The sequence below is a fragment of the Lissotriton vulgaris genome, chromosome 2_1 (genome assembly GCF_964263255.1).
Source record: "Lissotriton vulgaris chromosome 2_1, aLisVul1.2, whole genome shotgun sequence".
Taxonomy (NCBI): domain Eukaryota; kingdom Metazoa; phylum Chordata; class Amphibia; order Caudata; family Salamandridae; genus Lissotriton; species Lissotriton vulgaris.
The window spans coordinates 671,188,933-671,210,667 of NC_141687.1; the positions used below are offsets into that span (position 1 = coordinate 671,188,933).

The 21,735-nt window shown below is 45.0% G+C and overlaps 1 protein-coding gene across 4 annotated transcripts in view; it reads left to right on the forward strand.

Moving 5' to 3' along the window:
- The window catches only part of QSER1 (glutamine and serine rich 1), a 771,358-nt gene that overhangs the window by 543,075 nt on the left and 206,548 nt on the right, over positions 1 to 21,735 (forward strand). For all 4 annotated transcript variants that reach the window (XM_086955859.1, XM_086955857.1, XM_086955860.1 and 1 more), the window contains one exon: positions 2,236 to 2,388. In XM_086955859.1, coding sequence (XP_086811985.1) covers positions 2,236 to 2,388 — 153 coding nt within the window. The remainder of the gene's footprint in view (positions 1 to 2,235; positions 2,389 to 21,735) is intronic.

Below are 21,735 nucleotides of genomic sequence, written 5' to 3' on the forward strand. Positions count from 1 at the left end.
GTGCTATGTACCCCTGATGGAAATATAAACCTCTGCCTGGCAGTGCTGCTGTACCAGCAAGAAACTAACACTTCGAAGGCACCAAAGGGGCAAGCGGGAACATTATGCATTGCTTCACTGATGGAGATGGCCCTCTGGGCGCACACCTGCCCTGCTCTGCAACACTTCTGGGAGTAATTATGCACGCTGAACAGCAGCACTGCACTTGTGGGAGGATGATGAACCCCATGGGCGAAAGTGCTGCACTGCTCCACCGAAGAAGTTATCCGGGATGAACCCCTTGTGTCAGTGCTGCACTGCTGACTCGGAAGTGAAACCTCGGGATGACAGCGCGGCACTGCGGTACACAGCACACATCACCGACAGCAACACTGAACTACTGACCCAGAGCTAAAACCATGGTTGGTAGCACTGCTGCCCATCAGGGTGTTAGGTGCTCCTGGACATCAGCGCTGCTTCACTGATAGGCATCTGGACACTGCATCTGTGTGGGAGTCGGTACACACCCCAGGCACCAGCACTGTACTACAGGCCCTAGGACTGCCCTGTTGTCAGATGTTTCCCCTTTCACATGCGTGCAGCGCACTCCATCGATTCTGCGGCTCTGGACAGGAGGACCCAAGGCTTGGGTTTGTTTACTTTGAGTTACCAAGCATGACTCTGCCAGCGAGGGGAGGCAGGGTCACTCCAGTCTTACTAATCGTGACGTGCTACAAAGCGTCACGTGGTCTATTCTGGTGCTAAGTGCTGGGATACCTGCCTTCTGCGCTTATGATGCGTGCACACCTCACTGTTCTAGAGGAGCAGGAATGTCCTTAAAGTTAATGGACATGCAATCCCCACAAAGGCCAGAGATGGAGCACTGCTGATGAATCTAATCATGTGTCTCTGTAACTGCTGGGAGGCAGAGAAGGAAGTATGTTTCATATGGAGGAAACCTTGCTCCTATAGATGGAGGTGATCCCCATGTAGAAGCTCAGGGGTGAAGGTACCACAGTCACACTTTCTCTGGGCTCCCTCCTTTGCACCTTGCACTGACACTGCACCCCTGGCTGGTTGATACCATACAAGTGGCCCCATTATCAATCTGGATCCCGACAAACTGAACCCATTCGCAAATCCAATGGCTAAAAAGAAGCTCACGTTTAAATGGGGACAGTTTTGAATATGTAAAGAGACCCAGGATATGTGTTTTGCAAGGTATAGGACATTGCCTGATTTTTTGTTTGCTGCAAGCAATGTTTGTGGTAATAGAAGAACAAGCATTGGCATAGCCATTAGGTCTCGCCTCTGGGACCTTATAAGTGTTAAGTTATCCAGCACATTTGTCTTGGTACAACAACATTAACTGTTGCATGGCTAAACAATCATAAGGTCCCTAAGGCTAGACCTATTGGCTATGCCAATGCTTGTTGTTTTAAGCTATGTCCTATGGTTAAAATAATTCAAAACGAATAGTACTTATTCTTTATGCTAACAAGTAGCCTTATTACATGTGATGTGCATTAAAACAGAAACACATCTGCCTGCTAGGAAGCATCTGTACTGTTAAAACTAAATGCCTTGGTTATTTATTTATTTTTATTAAAAAATGTTAATGCAAGCATATGGCCATCACTTCTAGGCGTTGGTGTGTAATCTTTTTTAATTTTTTCTTTTTGAGGCATATCACATATCACTGCCAAGGACACAACTATTGGCTTTTTAATGCTTGTATGTTTTCCAGTAGAAATATTTTTTGCTATTTTTAACTGTTATCAGGCCGTCTCACATTTCTTTCTGAATTGAGTGTTACTTTTATACACACGTTTTTACAATGAGTAACTTGTACTTACGACCTCAGTGTCAACAGATACCATCATGTGCAGTTGAACCACTTTCACTTTCTATAGCATATAATACAGAAAATAGAGGATATCAACTGAAAATAGATTTCAATTATAAACACTCAAGTCATTGCTCTTTATTTTGGCAAGCATTTTTGAGTGGTTAGATGTCTTTAGATCTATCACTACCTTCCTCTAAGTTTCCATGGGGTTATTCTGTTAGGAAACCTCAAGTGTCACTGTTTCCATTGATCAAAATATGATTTTTTGAATGTGTGTCATAAAATCTAATCATGTTGCGGTGATCCATTTTAATTTAGAATTGGAACGTTTTGTAGTGTGTACCTTAATAAGCGTATAGTCACACTGTTTCTAAAAACTAATTTTTTCAACTTTCTTTTTATTTAAGAGTGCTTTGGAAATGTACCCTGAGCTCACAGTTATTTCTCGCGAGAATAAATCGAGAAAGGGAGCTACATTTGTTACTAAAATAAAAGTTAATGGTAAAGCATATCACAAAAAGACATTACAAAATGTGAAGTCCTCCAGTAAGTCATCGAAGGTACGTTTCAAATAAGTCTTTAAAACCGTGTTTTCAATTTGCCTCAAAATCATGTATAATTGTTTAGCGTGTCTTCATCATGCAGTTACCTGGCGTGTCATCAGTGCAGTTACAATGCCACATATCATGATAATCTAAATCAATTTTTATGCTATTTTCTTATTTTTTTTTTACTTATTCTCCTGGTACTCTTTGTTTTCTACTTCATCAACATTGATCTGGTGCTTTTCCATTTAATTCCCACTATTCCGCAACATCGCCCGCAAAACCGTTTCTCACAAATCAGAGAAGACCGCAAGGTTTGGTCAAAATTCTGAATATACGAACATGCACTGCACCTGTCTGGAGTGTGTTGAGATGTAATATTATTTACTAGTCTATAATAGATAATGTGTCAACTGATAAATGTTGGTTTGTCTAGACTAACTGAAGTATGTGCCATTTGAGAAAATGCTTGTGAATATTCAAAAGGATACTGTATCATTTATACTCTACACTGTAAAGTACATATGCTTTTTAGATAAAGCCTGTAACAGCGCATGCGCTCATGCTTGCGAGACATGTTGTTTACAATAAAAGGCTTGGAGCCCGCCCACTGCTTACCAATAATTGGCTTCACGGTCACTCTTCTTTACTGTCTCTTAATTGGTCAGTGTGTACGATGCGCCACTTTGTTTCCTTCCTGGCGAATGTACTAAGAACAAATTGATTTGTCCGTTGCTTAGGGTACTTTATTCTGTGTTGCTTCTTTACCCTAACCCTCCCCGCCGTCATTGCTTGCTCAAATACTCACTCATTTCGCCCGTCCTTGCTTGCCCTTTCGGCCCTCCCTTTTGCTCCTGAAAAAAAGGACCATGACAAGGGTGATTGACCTAACCTTTAGTCATGCTGAACAGCCTCACTGCTGTACTATATTGTTTATAGGTATTAGCAAAGCCACTAGCTCTTGCATTGACAAGACCCGTTTGCTTTGCCAATGCGTGTGTTTATTCGCAGCCAGAGTCCTTCATTTCATAGTCTGAACACTGTATGACAGAAGGCAGTTCCTTCCTTGTCCTCGGTCTCTCACTCTCCACTTCATTCGCTTCTGCTGTCTTTTCAAAGGCAGGTTTTGGAAGCAGGAAGTAGCACGAGGGACTCTGCTCCTCAGCCCCAGCTTTTTTAACTTCTTCTTGTGCCCACGAGCAATGGGTCTACTGTGTTTGAAGTCAGTGGTGAAGTGCCTAGAAGACCTTTGAATGACATAGTTGAGGTGAGCAGGGGCGGCTGTTGACTCATACCTGCTCTCTGTCCTATCCTGCAGGAATAGCACTATGCATGGCACACACAAATAAACAGAATCCTATTTAGGCGCTCCTGTTCAAGTCCCCAAAACACAAAGGCTCCGGGGGTGGCTCCTCCTCAATGGCGGAGGAGCGTAGCCCCACTGCCTCAGCCAACAGCCGAAAAATATAACAACATTGTTTTATTTTTCGGCTGCTGGCTGGGCATGGGTGGGGCCGGGTGATGGGACGGGGTGGAGTGATGTGCACTACTAACTGTGCATGTCTGTTTGGTCGGCCGTCTTAGACTGGCCAAACAGACATTCCCCGTTACGTTTCTACAACTGGTTGTATTGTACAGCCAGGTTGGATAAACAGCGCACATTCCCTGAGTGGAACATCAAAGCAGCCCGCTCAGTGTAATCTCTGCGCTGCTTTCATGTGGCATGAGAGCAGCGCATGGATTGGATGGAGAGTCTGCTGCTGTCCCAGTATCTGTAGGGACCAGGAAGCAGAGGAGCTCCCAGGCAGCAGAAGCAGCATCAGGTAAGTTTTACCTAACTTTTTTCTCCCACCATGCGCCCCCACCAGCGCGCTCTTTACCCCCCCATGATCCCAACCACCCAAGCTCCCTCCACCCGACTCACCCCTGTCACTGTGTGTCAGCCGCCAGCGGAAAGCTCACTTGAGTAATGATGATTTGAACCCACAGGTCTTGGGTGCGAAAAATATACTTTAGCCTCTAGATCCCAGTCTGCTCTAATTTTTTATGCTTCAACAACCAATTATTTGTCTGTTTCTCTCAACTGCGTGGATTGCCGTGGAGTATGTAGTCTGTAACTATTCCATCCCTCCAGGGCTATTGTAACGAACAATGCTGGATAGTTCTGCTCTCAGCCTTTTATCAGCCTTTTTTTGTGGGCAATGCTTTCACTATGTGGTAATGTCAGAATATTTCGATACTTTCAACCATCCCAAAATATTAGAGCAACATTGTATTAGGTCGAAAGGCATGAAATTCCATTTCTGTTCAGATCCATCATGTTTTAACATTTGCTGTCAAGCTGCTCCACTGTATCTGTTTTGTGCCTAAATGCAAGTCAGTCAGCAGTGTGCTCTTTATAAAATAATGTAAGCACGCTCAATTTCAGGCTTCAACAATGAAGTGGCAATCATCAGAGAACAATGAGGTGGGCAGGCTACAGAGGCACTGCGGAACTGATCTCTCAAAAATTCTAGATCTTTAATTGTCTTTTTCTATAAGGTTTACTAATTATTTTTAGGGTTGGGGAAAATATTCTGTTCTGCCTGTGGAATAGGCGAAATTGTGATGACTTTGTATTACTAATGCAGAGTTCAGGCCAAACTCCGGCAAACGCTACATGGCAGAATCTTTTCTTGCGCGCAGCCCCCGAACTGGAAAATGGCGAGCGTGATTTGATGCTCCCGATCACAATTTCCGCTCTCTAGGTGGACAGCCGGCGCGATTTTTCGAAATCGGGCGGTTGCGAGCATTCGCAATAGGAAGGCTGCCACTCTATACTTGAGCGGCAGAAAGATCAACTAGAGTAGCTGCACTCTGACACACTGCGTGCAATCTTGTGGAGTTTTTATGCGACTCCACAGAATTCTGCAGAGTCTAATTCTGGGCGTTTTTCTCACCTTCGTTATTTTGCACGCTGCAATATGGTACAGTCCACGCTAAAGTTAACGATTCAGGCTTCCGCGTTTGTCACTGCAAGCTTCTCCACACAGCTGAAGCAACACTGTAAGTATGCTGCATGCACCTCTGCACGTCCCTGGATAGGGCAGGCTTTCCCACACTGCCCCATACCAAAAACTATAGTTTAAGAAGACAAGGGTACCCCATAAAGTCAACCTGGGGTTGTAACGTATTTTAGCAAAACAGTTGTTCACGGGTGGCCTAATTAGGTCCTGAAAAGCAAAAGGAATTACTTAAATTTGATATTAAATCAGTCTGGAAGCAGAACATGTAGGGCAACGTGTGAAATTTTAATCATTTCATATTTTCAATATGTAAATTTACGTTCAGGTGCTCACATGAGTGACGGAGTGCATATCGTGACTTGAGTGAAAATAGACGAAATGTCACACAAACAACAAGGGGTAAGCCACAGAGATATATACAATGGGGTGGGGGATTTTCCTTGGTGGGGGTTGACGACGTTTCGATCTTTAGTTCGTCAAGATCATCATCAGGACAGGGTGAGCATCCTGAAACTGGAGTAAGGTAATTTAAATGAGCACTTAGCCTTATTCAGTATATTCTTAGCATAGTGACTTAGTGCTCCCAGTGACATGATGGGCATAGTTTGCATGCACATTGTTCACATATTTAAATATTTAATTTACATGATAACCTGGCAATTGTATCTGGGGCGCACTGGGTGCCTTCTCAAAGCTAGGTACTGTGAGCCGTGGGTCGCACTTTTAGAGTTCAAAGATGTTGTAGAACTTACTCTTTTAGAGGCCCAGTTAATGGGGAGTGTAGGAGACACTCAGTTCGGAGAAGTAGCTGCTACTGCTTGGCTTGGATTCAGTCAGGGGATAGATCTGTTATGTGGGAGAATGCAGTTAGTCTTGTTAGTTCTCCCGGTTGATGCTTGCTAAACAGTTTTTTATAGTCAAGCATTATCTCGCATGGTGCAGAGTACACTTACTTAATCGCCGCGGTCCGCAGCCGTGATTAGTATCCTGCCTTTCCTCGCTTCACTCGTTTACTGCTTGGTTAGAGGAAGTCTAGTAGCGTTAGGCAGCGCTAAATTCCCTTCCTGTTACGGCGGCGCATGCGCAGGGGAACCTGTTACCCGTGCATGCGCAGTGAGTGCGCTCTGTAAACCTGGTCAGGCAAAACCCGATACACTATTTTTTCTGCGCATGCTCAATATTCAGTGCATGGGCAATGACTCTGGTGTCCACATAGCGAAGGGATGAGTAAGGGGTGATTTCTATCGTTCATATGCACATATGCTATGCTAAGCGCTCCCTGTGCATAATAGTATTAACAACCTAATATACAATTTGGGCCATCAATAAGGGTTGGCATGTTAAAGGGGTGCATTTAAAGCAGACTAAAGGGTTGTAGCACTTGCTTCGCATATCTTGATTCATACAGAGTCAATTGTTTACAATTATAAAACATTTACAGTAGATAGTGTGCACATTGGGGGCCTCCTAATACACAGTGTTCATTAGGAGGTGCATTTTAAATGTCACATTTAAAGCAAAAAGCTCATTATGGCTGTGGCAACGCATAAAGTGATTCATACATGGGGTCTGAAGTCCATTGTCAGGTGTTAATAGATATAGAAGAAGTATCTTGGAGTCAAAGAGAAGCTCTAATCACAAACAACCATTGACATGACAGAAAAAGAGTATTGTGAACTAAATTATTCAGTAACACCACGTGATATGATATAACAGAATCTACGTGATTACTCTACTGGGAGGCACATGCCCAAGGATAGGTGAGAATATTCCCATCAGTTGTCGATCTGTTCCACCACTTTTACATCATATGGGTTCTCCTTACCCAGGAGTTAGTGCAAACACAGTCACAAGAGTATGAAAGGACTATGAGAGTAAGAAGACCATGTGTTTTTATCTAGTGGGTGGTGTCAGTTTGGTATGACAACTGAAAAAAGCAGTGCAAATAAGTGATTAGTGATGGAATAAAATTAGGTAAGACTGAGTAGAAGTGGAAATTTTAATAATTTCTCTCAGCTCCCTAAGCATAAAAACAGTGATTACTTAACAGATTTGACAGAATATCTGTTCAGCGAATAGTGGTCAACATGTTTCTGCATAAAAGGAAAGTACCAATGCATTCATCAGGACCTAGATGTTGCTACTGCTGTTGAGTTTAGTGAAAAAGATAAAAAGGAATCATATCACCTGTATTTCAGGTTCAGAAACTCCGCCACAATCTAAAATATAGTCACGTCAAAAGAAAAGGAAGTGAAAAGAGACAAACAATTTTGTGAAAAATACACTCATCAGTAGTTGTATTTTTAACATGTATTAGTTAATAAGTATGTAATTATGGCAACACATATATATCAACATGTTGTCACTCACCCAATTTGTGTGGGGATCGCGCCTCACCTCACCTGGCTGCAGCTCAGGTAATGAGGAGCACCGCTCTGTTTTGAAAAGACACATATATACATAAGCATTCCACCGTTTATCCCATAGAGGATTGAAAACAGCCCTACTGACCAAATTCCCAAGACACTGAGATCGTGTAGAGTGTCTTGTTACACATCATGATCTACATAATCTCTTCATTTATTAGATCATGATGTGAAATGCCTAAATCGTGTTGTTCTTGTTAGTCACAGTGGACGCCCTCACTAGGTGATCTTTTAGGTTGCGCCCTCTCTTAAATGAGAACAGTCAGGTTCCTGTGTAGAGCTCCAATGGGTCCAGCACTGACAAATGTTTTTTTATTAATTTGGACAATTTGTTGCTAACTGTGCTGAATTTAGTGACACAAATAATCCTAGTTAATGGTTTCTTCTCTTGTGGTTGGAGTAGGTGTTCTCGATGGGCGTACCATGCTCTTTTCATGGCCCGTCCCACTAGTTTCCTAGGATAACCCCTAGATGTGAGTTTTTTGCATAGAATCTCGGCCTCCTGGAAGAAGTCCTCTTTAAACTTGCAGTTGTGCCTAATCCTAAGAAATTGGGCATACTGGAGGCCGTCCCTGAGTGCCCTTGGGTGAGGGCTATGGTATTCGAGCAGAGTGTTACAATAGTTTGGCTTTCTGAAAAGGGTGGTGTATAATTGATCATCCAAGCACTTAATGGTAACGTCTAGGTAGTCTACCTGGGGACCTTTCTTTTGCTTGCTGTGCGAGTAGAGCCCTCGACCGGGAGCAGTGACTTTCATCCAGCACCTTGCCGCACCCGCTTCGCGGGTGCTGCTTCACGGGTGCCGCTTCGCCCATCACCACCGGGACCATCAGCATTGGACCGGGTCTGGAGGAGCCGTCGGCGTCGTGAGGCCATTAAAGACCCCGACAGGTTGGAGAGTAGGGCCGTAGGGACTCAATTACCCAGGAGTCCCTGCCTGACCGTACGCACCTGGTCTGCCCCGCCCACAAGACGTCATACGTACTACATAATGGTCCCTGGCTGCCGCTGCGCGGGAGCGTCCCGGGAGAAGCCTGGGACAAGGGCGGGGCCGTCTGTGCCCGACCAGGGCCGGGCTGGGCCCACCCCCCTTTTGTGTTCCGCTAAATTCCCCCCAGGACCCAGAAGTAAGAACTGTTGATTATTGAACATTCCTGTATAACATCTTTTTTTTTTTTTATATCGTTACTAGCTCACTATCTAAAAATGTCCACGAAATCAAGATTGGGTGGGAAATTGCCAGTAGGGGGCTTGTCCTCTTCCTTTAAAGGGACCCTAGACAACTACATCACTAGGGCCGTTTCGGTCGTAGAACGGGAAATTGAGCAGGCTGAACGGCGTATATCCTCAGAGTGGTAAAACAAACGATCCTCTCTTGGCGTTATCCAGTCAGCAGTGTCTCCAACTCAGCATCATCTTGGCACTGTCCAACCAACAGACATTTGTATCCCGCATCAACTTCAAGACCTACCTGAACGTCCGGCTACTTCGGGGGTTTGTAATTTTACTAATATTATTATTGACTCCCCAACGGACAGCTCTTTTGAAGAGCAACTTTCACCGAAAACCATTAATGCTGGAACCCCAGCACATCCCTCCCCTTAAAAAGAAAACGAGGTTGTAACAATCAAAAAGGTTGTAGAGCAAAAAACCCTAAACCCTCAATAGCCATTAAAACTTCTAACGCCGACCCTCAAAGCAAACCCAAACAAAATCCCCTGCCCAAGCTCCTGTTGGACGATCTAATGAGAAACATAGAGCAGTTGTTGAAATCTTTACTGTTTCCTCTCGTAGAAAGGGTCAAGGGAATAGCAGACCAACTTGGGTCAGTTCAAGCCACGTGTATTTCGAACATGAATCTACTTAGAGAACTGTTAACAACCAGATATCCCCTGATCACCTCTACCCCTGGGAAAAAACCCAAACCTAGCGACCGGCCAACTAGCAGTAAGCTTACACCAACAGCTCAAGATAATCCTCCCACTAGTCAACCCCATAAGACAGCCCCCGCTACCTTAAAACCTAGGGAAATTAGAGATCCTGAGCTAACTAATATAAGGGGCCAGGCACACGACAAACCTGGGGAGAGGCGGATAGCGGTTAAAAACCCAAGAGGGAACGCGCAGCACGTAAAACTTCCGCCTAAAGCTGAACCATACGTAATAGTATTAACCGGGGTTCCAGAGCTGAAGCAAGGTCAACCTGAAAACAATCAGACCTTGAAAAACAAGGTCATGTATTGGTTAAGTGTTAACAGGCCACTACCTGCAAGTATTGATGGAGAAATCTTAAATGTTAGGAGGCTACCCTGGCTGGGGCAAAGACCCAAGGATCTACAAGGGGACAGTGTAATCATACATTTTAAAGACTACAGGGCAACTAATTTTTATCAGAGATTGGTATTGCGATAGCTATGAGGGAGGCATATCTACTAGATCATGAACTTATTTCTACCCAAGAGCCCTGAATGAAAATCAATTGTCAATGAACCCCGGAGTAACTTGGGTCCAACCTTTAATATTGCTACCTCTAATCGTTTTGGGGCTCTCGAGTTTAGAGGGGGTGGACTGACTTGTAGATGAGCCTAACAAGACCCAGGAGGATCATGCAATCTTGACTAACATAGACAAAGAGTCTGTAGATGTTCCCATTTTGAAAGATCTTTCTTATAACCCTCTGCCAGAGAGCATCCCATACCCCAGAATCGGGATTGATGCCCAGTGGCGGAAGGTTTATTTAATCCATCACACAATTCTTTTTCTCCCGATTCCCCCCCTGAAATTGAAATTTCTCAAGTTCCCCCTCCTTTCCCTACTGAACCAACGTGCTCTTTAACCCTGAATATGATCTATTGGAATGTAGCAGGGTTACGTACCAAAATCGACCTACGTCCCTGGCTTGAAACTATTCGAAAACACGACATAGTATGTCTCCAGGAGACTTGGTTGATTTCTCCCATCCATTTATTATTATTATTATTATTATAGAGCTTGTAAAGCGCACAGCTACCCGGACGTTTCCGGTGCTAAGAACAGGTTGAGGGTAAAGAAACAGGCAAAGTTTGAGACTCGTAAGATAAAGAACAGCCTATTGATTAAACAACCAGGTCTTTAAGTCCTTGCGGAATTTAAGGTAACTTGTTTCTGTGCGCAGGAGAAAGGGAAGGGAATTCCAGAGGGAGGGTGCCAAGTAAGCAAAGGACCGACCGCCCATTCTGGCCCGTTTAATCCTGGGTACCTGAAACTTGTGCTGGTTGGAGTAGCGAAGAACGCGAGAGGGACAGTATTGGTGAACTAGATTTCTAAGATAAAGTGGAGCCCTGCCAGTGTGGATTTTGTACATAAAGCATAAGGCCTTAAACTTTGTACGGCACTCAATGCGAAGCCAGTGAAGGTTCTTCAGGGACATGGGGGATTTATTAGGGAGTTTGCAGAGAAGCCTGACCCCCATGTTCTGCGCCATCTGCAATTTACGAGTTACTTCCTTACATGTGCCCAGGTAAAGGACATTACCATAGTCCAGTCTGGATGTAATTAAGGCCTGAACTACGGTTTTTTGTGTGTCCTGAGGAAGCATCCAGATGGTCTTCTTAAGCCACTTGAGAATCGTAACACAAGTGGAAGCGACTTTAACCGCTTGTTGCTTCATAGACATCTGGTCATCGAAGATTATGCCGAGGTTGCGGGCCATTTTGGAGGGGGCAGGAAGAGGACCCATTTGAGGAGGCCAGTGATGAGATCCCCACAGAACTGTATTGTTACCAAACAGAAGAAGTTCTGTTCCCCCCCCCCCCCCCCCCCCCCCCCATTGAGTTTTAACTTGTTGTCATACATCCATTTGGCAATGTTGTTAAGTCCTAAACATAAGGAGGAAGGCGTGGAATGAGAATTTGCTGAGAGTGAGTAGATAATCTGGGTGTCATCAGCGTAGGAATAAACGGTGAGCCCAGATTGTTCTGCAATGGTGGCCAAAGGGCTGACATACAAATTAAATAATAAGGGATTCAGAATGGAGCCTTGGGGGACCCCGCATTTCGAGTTGTGTTCTGGAGGCTGATGTAGTGGAAAAAACTTGAAAAGTTCGGTCAGAAAGAAAGCTAGCAAGCCATTTCAAAGCTGAGCCAGTGATGCCATAGGACTGTAGGGTGTTGAGAAGGATGGAGTGGGAAACCGTATTGAATGCGGCACTTAGGTCGAGAAAAATGAGTGCCACGGTTTCCCTTTTGTCAACCTGGCATCGGATGGTCTCAGAGACACCTAAAAGTGTTGATTCAGTCGTAAAACCTGACCTAAAGCCAGATTGAGAATGATGAAGAAGATTCCTAGATTTGGTGTATTTGGTGAGTTGAGTGTTAATATGTTTTTCAAGAATTTTAGAAAAGACTGGAAGAAGTGAGATGGGACGGAAATTGGATGAATTTTCAAAGTCAGCATTAGCCTTTTTAAGTAAAGGTACGATAATGGCATGTTTCAATGCATTAGGGACCTTGGCTTCCCTTAAGGATATGTTGAGTAGTTCTAGAATAAGGGTAAGGGTAGAAGTGTCCAGGGCTCGTAAAATTTGAGGGGGGATGGAATCCCTAGGGGAGCCTGATTTGATGTTGCCACTGATGGCATAAAGTGTGTTGATATTTAAAGAGTCCCAGGTTGTTAGCTGCTGGGAGGAACTACTGAATGATAGCTTCAGTGCCTCAGATTCACTGGCAGTGGCCAGTGCAGGCTGCTCCGAAGGTGAATAGATATAGGTTGGGTCTCCAAAGTCGGCATAAATGTTATCAATTTTTTAGATGAAGAATTCTGCCAAGGTATTGCATTGCGTCGTGTTAAGACATGGGGCTTTTGGCTGGCATAAAGCACACGAGAGCTCCTGTACTGCTTTAAACAGCGCTTTTGGGTGCTTTTGTGCATTCAGAATCGTAAGGTTGACATATTCTGCCCTAGCGTTGTTACAAAGCGCATGGTATTTGGTTAGGGCAGATTTGTACAATTGCTTAGTGCCGAGATCATAATCGGTACGCCACCTCCGCTCCAGGTTTTTACAGATAGTTTTCTCCCTTTTTAGTGAGTCTGTGAACCAAGGAGCGGGTGGATGGTGTAAAGTGTGCTTCTTTTTGCTCTGAGGGAGGCAAGCATTGACGGCAGAAATAAGCCAGTTATGTATGACCTCCTCTTCCTTGATGTTAGTAACAGTGGTGAGGGGCCTGGTGTTCTCAAGACAGGAGTTAAGTTTATTGGAATCCAGGTTTTTCCAGTTCCGAGTTACCCTGGGTCTTGGATCGATTGCTGCGTTCTTGGGGGACCGATCAGTTATTATAGAAAAGTCCACCATATAGTGGTCTGACCAATGGATAGGTAGGGGAGGTTTGCATGTTATGCTATTCAAATTTGAAAATATGGGGTCAAGCAAGTTCCCGGCCTTATGAGTTGGGCCAGAGTTATGGAAAAGGATGTTAAGTGCCGCTAGATCCAAATTAAGATTGGTACTAGTGGGGCACGATGTGTCATTAAAATGGATATTGAGATCTCCAATAATCAGAAAGTTAGAGACGTCTAACAGCAGCGGTGAAATGTGCTCCGGAAGTGCGGTAGACCAGGAGCTGGCTGGGCCTGGGGGACAGTAGATAAGAGTTCCAGATAGAGTGAAATTAGGGGATAGCAGGAGCTTGAAAAGACCAGCTTCACAATTATGTATATCTAAGTCCTACCATTTACAGGTGTAGATTTTGTTTAAGATAATTGCTATCCCTCCACCCTCTTTGCCCACTCTATTTCTACTGATGAAGGTATAATTATCGGGAAGGGCAGATGCTATATCTGGACTGGAGCTGTCAGTTAACCAGGTCTCTGTGAGAAACAGTGCGGCTGGTTGTGAGGTGGAAAGTAGGTGAAAGATCTCTCTTTTGTGCTTAGGTAGCGATCTACAATTCAAGCTAATGAATGTGAACTTGTGAGGGGAAACTATGTGTTTATACTTGAGCCGAGGCTGCAAAAAATCTGAGGTTGCCATGTTGAATATAGAGGGAAGGGATAGGAGGCTAAGGTTACATCCTGAGCATTTGAAAGGTGCCTCGTGGCAGCTCAGGGGCGTAGTTTGTAAGCATTGAGTGAACCTTAGATTCAGAAGTGCATCTCTAGTATAAACAAGAGTTTTTGTAGTGGTTATAGCAGCAGGGGGACTGGCTCTTGACCTCGTCCAGTCGCGGACGGGCGCAGACGGGCTGGACTTTGGCGCGCACTCGTCGCGCCCGCAGCGCGCGTCCGCTGCGCGTCGGCCAACACATCGGTTATGAAGGGAGTCGGCGGTATGACAACTAGACCGCTCCCCCCTTCCGCCGGAAGTGAAGCAAAATCGGGCAAGTGATAGAAAGACCTCCCTCCACAAACAACGAGCTAGTCTTGGGGTGGAACGGGGAGTGTTAGGCGGACACAGTTGCAGTAAAAAAGGTAAATGGCAGTACCGTGAGTTTAAAAACTAATTACAGTGTAATCACCTCAATCGTGCCCCTGCTCTCACAGCAGCGCCAGTCTGTGTGATAACAGTACACTGATAGGAATAAAATAAGCAATTACACAACAGAGCGAGCACCTAACTCGTGCCTCCTGCATTGACAGGTTTGGCGCAGTGAAACGATCACAAAACAATGCGGCCTGCACTCATACCCTCAGGCGGTAGACGTTCCCTACAGAGTTACAAGACGTTCCATTCAAGTGCTTGTTCTTCTTTATCAGGTAGACCCAAAGGTGGTCTAACAATCTATTTATCCAACGACCTCCCTCTTAAAGAAATATCTGAACTGAAGTCAGCCGAGAATTTTAAAATTCTTAAAATAACGGTGAAGAAAGGATCCTCGTATTTACTGGTTAACTTTTACAATAATTTGTCTTTACCCGAATCTGTAAACGTTTTAAATGAAATATCAGGTTTTTCAATGGCGCAATGGATTAGACATCCAGCATCCCCTTTTAATTTGTTTTGGGGCGGTGATTTTAATATTCTTTTGTGTGTTAACTATGAAAATGTTAAGTGTGGTATTACAGACAAATGTGGGTGCCCTTTAACTCATTTTACGCATTCTAACACTGGGAACTGCTTAAATGAACATTTTTTTCCTTAGAGTTGGGTTTTGCAAACAATCTGGTAGACCCTCCCATTGCTTTTTCCCCCACATTCCATGGAAGGGGTCTATTGAGCGTTCTAGATTACATATTAAGTACACCTAACACGAGAGCACATCTGTCAATATTCGTGACAGGAGAGGATATTAGCAGCGATCATTATCCTAACAGTCTTACTGTCACAGTTCAGAGTACTCCCGAACAACCCAGGATCCCAGGCTTAAACAAGCCCTGACCATAGCCAAGTCGAATGGCTATTCAGTTAAATGGTCGAAAGCAGACCCGAACGTATTGTCCACTAAAATAATAAAAAGAGCACTACCCCTATTGGAAACATGTTTAGACCTAGAGTCCCCAAAGGATGTGATTTTAACCAGTTTTGCTGAGATTACCAAAATAATTAGAGAGGAGTTATTCCGCATGCAAAACCCTAACAAATCCCAAGAGAAAGACTGGTTTAACCCCCAATGTCGTAAGGCGCTCTCATCTCTAAAGGAGGCTTTACGCCACCCTATAAGGGATCAAATTGTAGTTAGAAAATTAAGAAAAGAATATACCTTGGCCATTAAGCACCGCAGACAGGAAATTAAAAAGGACTATTGGGAACAGCTGCATGAGAGCTGCCGCACTAAGGACCGCTCAACTTTCTGGCGAGTAGTAAAATCTCCTTTTCTCGTAGATTCTAGTTCTGCACCCAGGTTAGAAGTGGCAGTAACTGCAGAGAACTGGGTTAATAATTTCTCGAAAATCTGCTCTGTAGAGAATTTAACCCAGAATAAGAGTGGGAAACCTAGGGAGGGTTTTCCCCAGACTACCAAAACTTACCCCATCCAGTTAGCTTTTGGCCATAATGAAATCATTATCGCCCTGTCAGCTTCAAAATCTGGCAAGGCGCCCGGCCCGGATGGGGTACCGTTAGATATCTTTACCCACAATCAGGAGTTATGGTCACTGATCCTAACCCGTGTCCTTGAAGCTGCCTTATCATTGGGTTTTATTGACTCATGGTCAACTGCGACCCTGCTCCCCATTTTCAAGAAGGGAGACCCTAATAACCCTGCATGCTACAGGCCCATATCCCTCCTTGATTCCCTTGGTAAAGTGGCCAGTCGGCTGGTCCTTGAGCGCCTTCAGGATTGGGCTGCAACTAATGAAATCATGACCGTCCTGCAATATGGGTTCCGGGAGGGACTGGGAACCGTAGAGCTGGCGTTAAACCTCTCCCTTTTAATTGGTAAATATTCCGGGGCAAAGAATGGCAACCTGCATCTAGTGTATGTAGATTTGTCTGCAGTGTTAGACTGCGTGTCTCATTCTAAATTGTGGTGATTCTTACAGAATTAGGTGTTGATCCGCCCCTGGTTACATTTCTTCGAGAACTGTACTCTGATGCATCGGCGAGAGTGAGATACGGGATGCACGGTGAACTTACTTCATCATTTTCCGTCACCAGGGGAGTTAGACAGGGCTGTGTCTTGACTCCCTTCCTTTTCAATCTTTACTTCAATGGCCTTGAGTTGGCCATGTTGGAGGGGAGCCAAGACCTACCAACCATTGATCACCGCCCCATACCCGCATTACTGTATGCGGATGATTCGGTGATCTAGGCAAGAACCCCGAATCAACTGCAGCACCTTCTTAATAATTATTGCAAGTTCATGTCATCCTTAGACCTGATGGTCAACATTAAAAAGATCTTTGTTATGCATATTGGTAAGCGAATAAAGAAACCCAAACCGATTTTTATTGCAAACACCAAACTGGAATGCTCTAATACGTATCCCTATTTGGGTATTTTATTTGATAGCAAAATATCCTGGAAGCAGGCCATGTGTAGTAGGAAACTATTATTTCTATGAGCAACAACTGCCCTGGTTGCCTTCGCGCGAAAGCTAGGAAAGCCTTCTCCCGTAGAACTCTTGAAAATATATCATGCCAAATGCCTTAGTGTGGCAGTTTATGGTGCGGGGGTTTGGGGTTACGCCGCTGTAGAAGCTCTACAGGTAGTAGAGAACGGTTTTATCAGATATGTGCTGGCAGTTCCACAAAGTGCTCCAACTTACTAAGGATTTAGACCTGACTGTGTATTTCTCTGAGCCCTCAACTCTGTTAAGCATTTCAAGGACAAATCTAAAAACTCTATGCTTATCCCACCTAAGGGAGTTGCTCTTATCTCAAGAAATCATTAAGACCTCCAACACACAGATCATAAGTGTTCAAACTGCCTTTGGCATTCAACCCTACCTGAAATATTATCTGAATGCATATGAAAAATACTATTGACTCGGTTTCGTTTTAACATGTTTTTCCGCATTGTCTCCTTTCCAAAAAAGCAAGATTGGTCGAAATATATTACCAATTGCCCTTGCAATGATATTTCGGAACAATCCACAATCCATGTCACGCTATTCTGCAGATTTTATGAGTTTCCCCGAAAGCGTTGGATTATCCCTCCCGTGTTATCTATGGGCTTGAGATCCTGCCGTCCCGCTTTCCTTGCTCTGCAATATTTAGACTCTGAACCCATTGCCAAATGTGTAGCTGGTGTCCTTAAAATGTGTATAAAATATCGGTGTAATTACGACTAAAATGTCTTTTAGCTCACTCGCACTTTATCAACCGTCTGTTTAATAACCCCGTCTGATTTTAATTTTAAATGTATCTCTTTTTACTGTAAAGTGTATTTATTGGTTTAATTTGTCCCGCCCTTTTATTTGTATGATTTGTTTGTTGTAATGTACTTTTTATGGTTCCTAAGAAATTATGGCAACCGAATAAAAGTTATGACACCTGGTGTGTGTCATAAATAAATGTAAATTTGAGATCTGGCTGGGGCGTGGCTTAGCCGTCGACTGGAATGGCTGCATTGAGCTAAAGCTCAAGACTTGCTGCTGCAGACGCGGTCCAGGCTGCACGGTGGTGGAGTACTGAGCCCATAAGGTAGTAAGTCAGCCTACAGGTCACCTTCCATCGAGAGGCCCCTCTGACCTAAACCCAACTGTTGCCTACAATAGTCCCCCCAATGCTCCTGCGGCATGGGCCGCAAAGACCTTAAACAGTGCCTACTCCCCTTTGAAAAGAAAACAGTGGAATCAAATCAGGGCGAGCTTGACGACATGGCGTCAGGTGGTCGGGCACCCGCAGCACCGGTGGACGATACCGCCCAGCTGGGTCCGCTGCTACAGGAGATGAGAGCAGGATTCAAGGCACTGGATGTTCTCTTCGATGCCTTAGACAAACATATGGCCGACCTGGGGGCTAAGGTACAGCTACACAATCGGCGTCTGGATGTGTTGGAGTCCCGTACGTCTGATCTGGAGGACGGTATGGCGCAATCCTTAAAGAGAATCTATCGCATGGAACGGATCCTGAAAGATGTTGTGATAAAAACGAGGACTTGGAAGCGAGAAGTCTCCGCAACAACGTCCGCCTCGTGGGTGTGCCGGAGTCCACGGCCGCTGGGCGTACGGACAATCTGGTGGAGACTATCCTAACTCACCTATTCGGCAAAGCGGCCTTCACCTCTGGCTTTGTGGTGGAACGTGCCCACAGGTCACAGGTCACTTGGTCCAAGACCCAACCCAGGCTGCACCCCCCCAGACCCATTATTGCAAGAATAATGAACTTCAGAGATTGGGATACCGCATTGCGATTAGCTTGTGAAAAGGGTGAACTATCCTGGCATGGTTCCAAGCTATCTTTACACCCGGACGTCACCGCCATGGTTCAAGATGCCAGGCGAAAGTTCCTTGGAGCTAAGGCAGCACTCAGAAACCTGGGATTAAAATATGGTATGCTGAATCCTGCCAGGTTATGGGTGGAAGTCAGCGGCCGCTCCCGAATATTCGAGAACCTGACGGAGGTGCAAGAATTCTGCCATACTTTTAAACTTAACAACAAACACCCCACGGACTCCAGTATCTCTTCTCCACCCCATAGCGGATCGGACGCCAGTGCTGAATTGTTCTCAAGTTCTGGCCATGGCTGAATGCTGCATTTGCTCATATTACCACACCTTTATTTGGCAGTGTTTAATGCTGGGATTTGTCTTATGAAAAGTTTTCTATTGTACTGGTTACTAGACTGTTGGATAGTACTCGTCCCCACCTTTGGTGTACACCCAGAGTTTGTTTTGATAACGATAGCATGTACCCCAAATATACAGTTCTAAGCATATTAAGAGATCCACTGGTACCATGCACTGTTCCCGGAATGTTGGTATTGCCTCTCCGAATGGGCGGGAAGGCTGGGCGGGGGGTGGTGGGAGGGGAATTGATGATCTTGCTTTGCACTGAGTTTATGGTATGTTTGATCACAGAATCTTTTGATTGGTACAAACATTGGTTACTTTTCACTATTTCAGACACACTATTGTTATGGCACGAATAGGTCACAGCCTTGGCCCTTCAAGTGCTACTCTAGCTACATGGAACGTTCGGGGTCTGAACCACACCCGCACGAGGAGACCGGTTATTCATTACTTGAATCGGCATGGAGTCGACATTGCCTTCCTACAAGAGACACATCTCCCACCTGGCGATCGGTCCAGATTTGCATCCACATTGGGCCCCAACAGATTCTTTGCGAACTATAGCAACTATGCCAGGGGCACTGCCATTCTCATTCATAAACGCCTCCCCTTTAAATCACACTCCATCACCTATGATGATGAAGACAGATTTGTAATCGTGGAGGGCACACTGCTTAACCATAAGGTAGTGATGGGATGTGTCTATGGTCCCAACATTGACTCTCCTGATTTCTTCCATGCACTTCACTCGAAACTGTTACAACTGGGCTCCACGCCCATACTCTTAGGGGGGTGATTTTAACATTGCTTTCAATCCGGCCTCGGACTGCACTTCCACTGCCACGGACCCTAAACCGAGAGCATGCAATGCCTTGCACTCTCTGTGCGGCCATTTCTCTGTTGGACCTGAGCCGTGTCCGCGACCCAGATCACACTACATTTACACACTATACCGGCACACATGATATCTGGATAGGACTTGATTATTGGTTAACCTCCCCTGAATTTTCTAGATGGTTCCTCGAGATGCAAACACTGCCCAGGTCATATTCCGACCACTCCCCGGTTTTATTATCTCTGAAGATCCCCCGCCCTGAAGGGTTCGAAAGGCAATGGAGATTCCCAAACAGCGCATTAGATGACGAGGTGTTCAGGCACAAAATTCATGAAGCCATAGAGGGATACTTTAAAATAAACACAGGACTGAGGCGATGCTGTGGTAGGAATTCAAAGCCTTTATGAGGGGAGTATGCATTTCAAAGATCTCTGGGGTACTTCGGGACCTACGGGACACACTTACCCGGTTGGATACGGAACTGAACACATTGGACGCTGGACAGAGGGTGACAGCTGACCCAAACTATCATACGAAGAGAGCAGCTCTTCTCTTGGAGTACAGGGAGGTAGCTGACGGGGAAATGCTCTACATAAGGAAATATCACAAGGATAGAGTTTATGGAGAGGGAGACCGCCCTGGACGAGTACTAGCGCAAATGATTAGACCCCCTCACGCTTAAGCTAACATCACAGAGCTGTGTTCCGAAGCGGGCACCATATCACGGACCCTCTGATGATCCAGAAAGATTGTCTAACATATTTCGAAACACTGTACACTACCAAACTGGGTCTTGATCGAACTGATCAGGAGTCCTACCTTTCTGAGATAGCACTTTTATACTTAAAGAGATTCATGCAAGACTTTTTGGCAGAGCCCATCACGGCAGATAGTATAAATGAAGCTATTACGGCCCTAAACTAATCCCCAGCCCCCAGGTGAGTTTTACAAAGATCTCCTAATTCCCTGACTCTTAGATGTTTATGCGGAAGCACCAGAGAAACAGTTTCTTCCTCTTACCCTCCAAGAATCAGTCATTATCCTGCTCCCTAAACTGGGCAAGGAACCCCTACTGTGTGGCTCGTATAGGCCTCCATCGCTATTAGACTCCAAAATCCTTGCTAAGGCATTGGCATGCCGCCTCTCACTGCTTCTGGAGTCTAGAATATCCCCTGCTCAATCAGGTTTTGTCCCGCACCAGTCTACCGCGTTCAATCTCCACACCCTTTTTAACACCTTGCACAGAATAAACCCTGAGGTCCCCACGGCAACAATCCTGCTAGACACCGAAAAGGCCTTTGATTCCATGGAATGGCCCTTTTTTCTCTCCATAATGCAGCGCATGAGAATGCCACAGGGATTCATTGCCACCACAGCCCTGCTATACACGCAAACTACTGCTAGGTTCCGGCTTAATGGTACTCTGTCAGCTCCCTTTCCCTTGTCGCGCGGCACGATGTAAGGATGCCTGCTTTCCCCTTTATTATTTTAGCAATGGACTCATTTATTAGACATTTTCAGGATAACACTTACACAGAGGGTTACAATTCAACACTGGCCCGCTGCTGGTTTCCTTCTATGCAGATGACACGATCCTTTGTCTGAAACCCCCGAACCAACCTTGATCCACTTCTCAGAGAAATCCTCAGTTTTGGCAACTTCTCTGAGCTGGGGATCAACTGGGGGTAAATGAGTTATCTTCCCCCTAACGGCTGGAACGGCTCTCTGGGTTCCGAAATTCGCATTGGACTGTGCACTGACTCAGTAAAATACCTGGGGATCCACTTCCATCTAGATACAGACCAGATCATACGACGTAACTACGCAGTGGCGGTATACAAACTAGAGGTACGAATAGACTCCTGGCTCAAATTTCCACTATCCATGGCGGGGCGAGGCGCTATTATAAAAATTGTTGTACTCCCGAAGTTTTTATATTTAATCCCTCTCA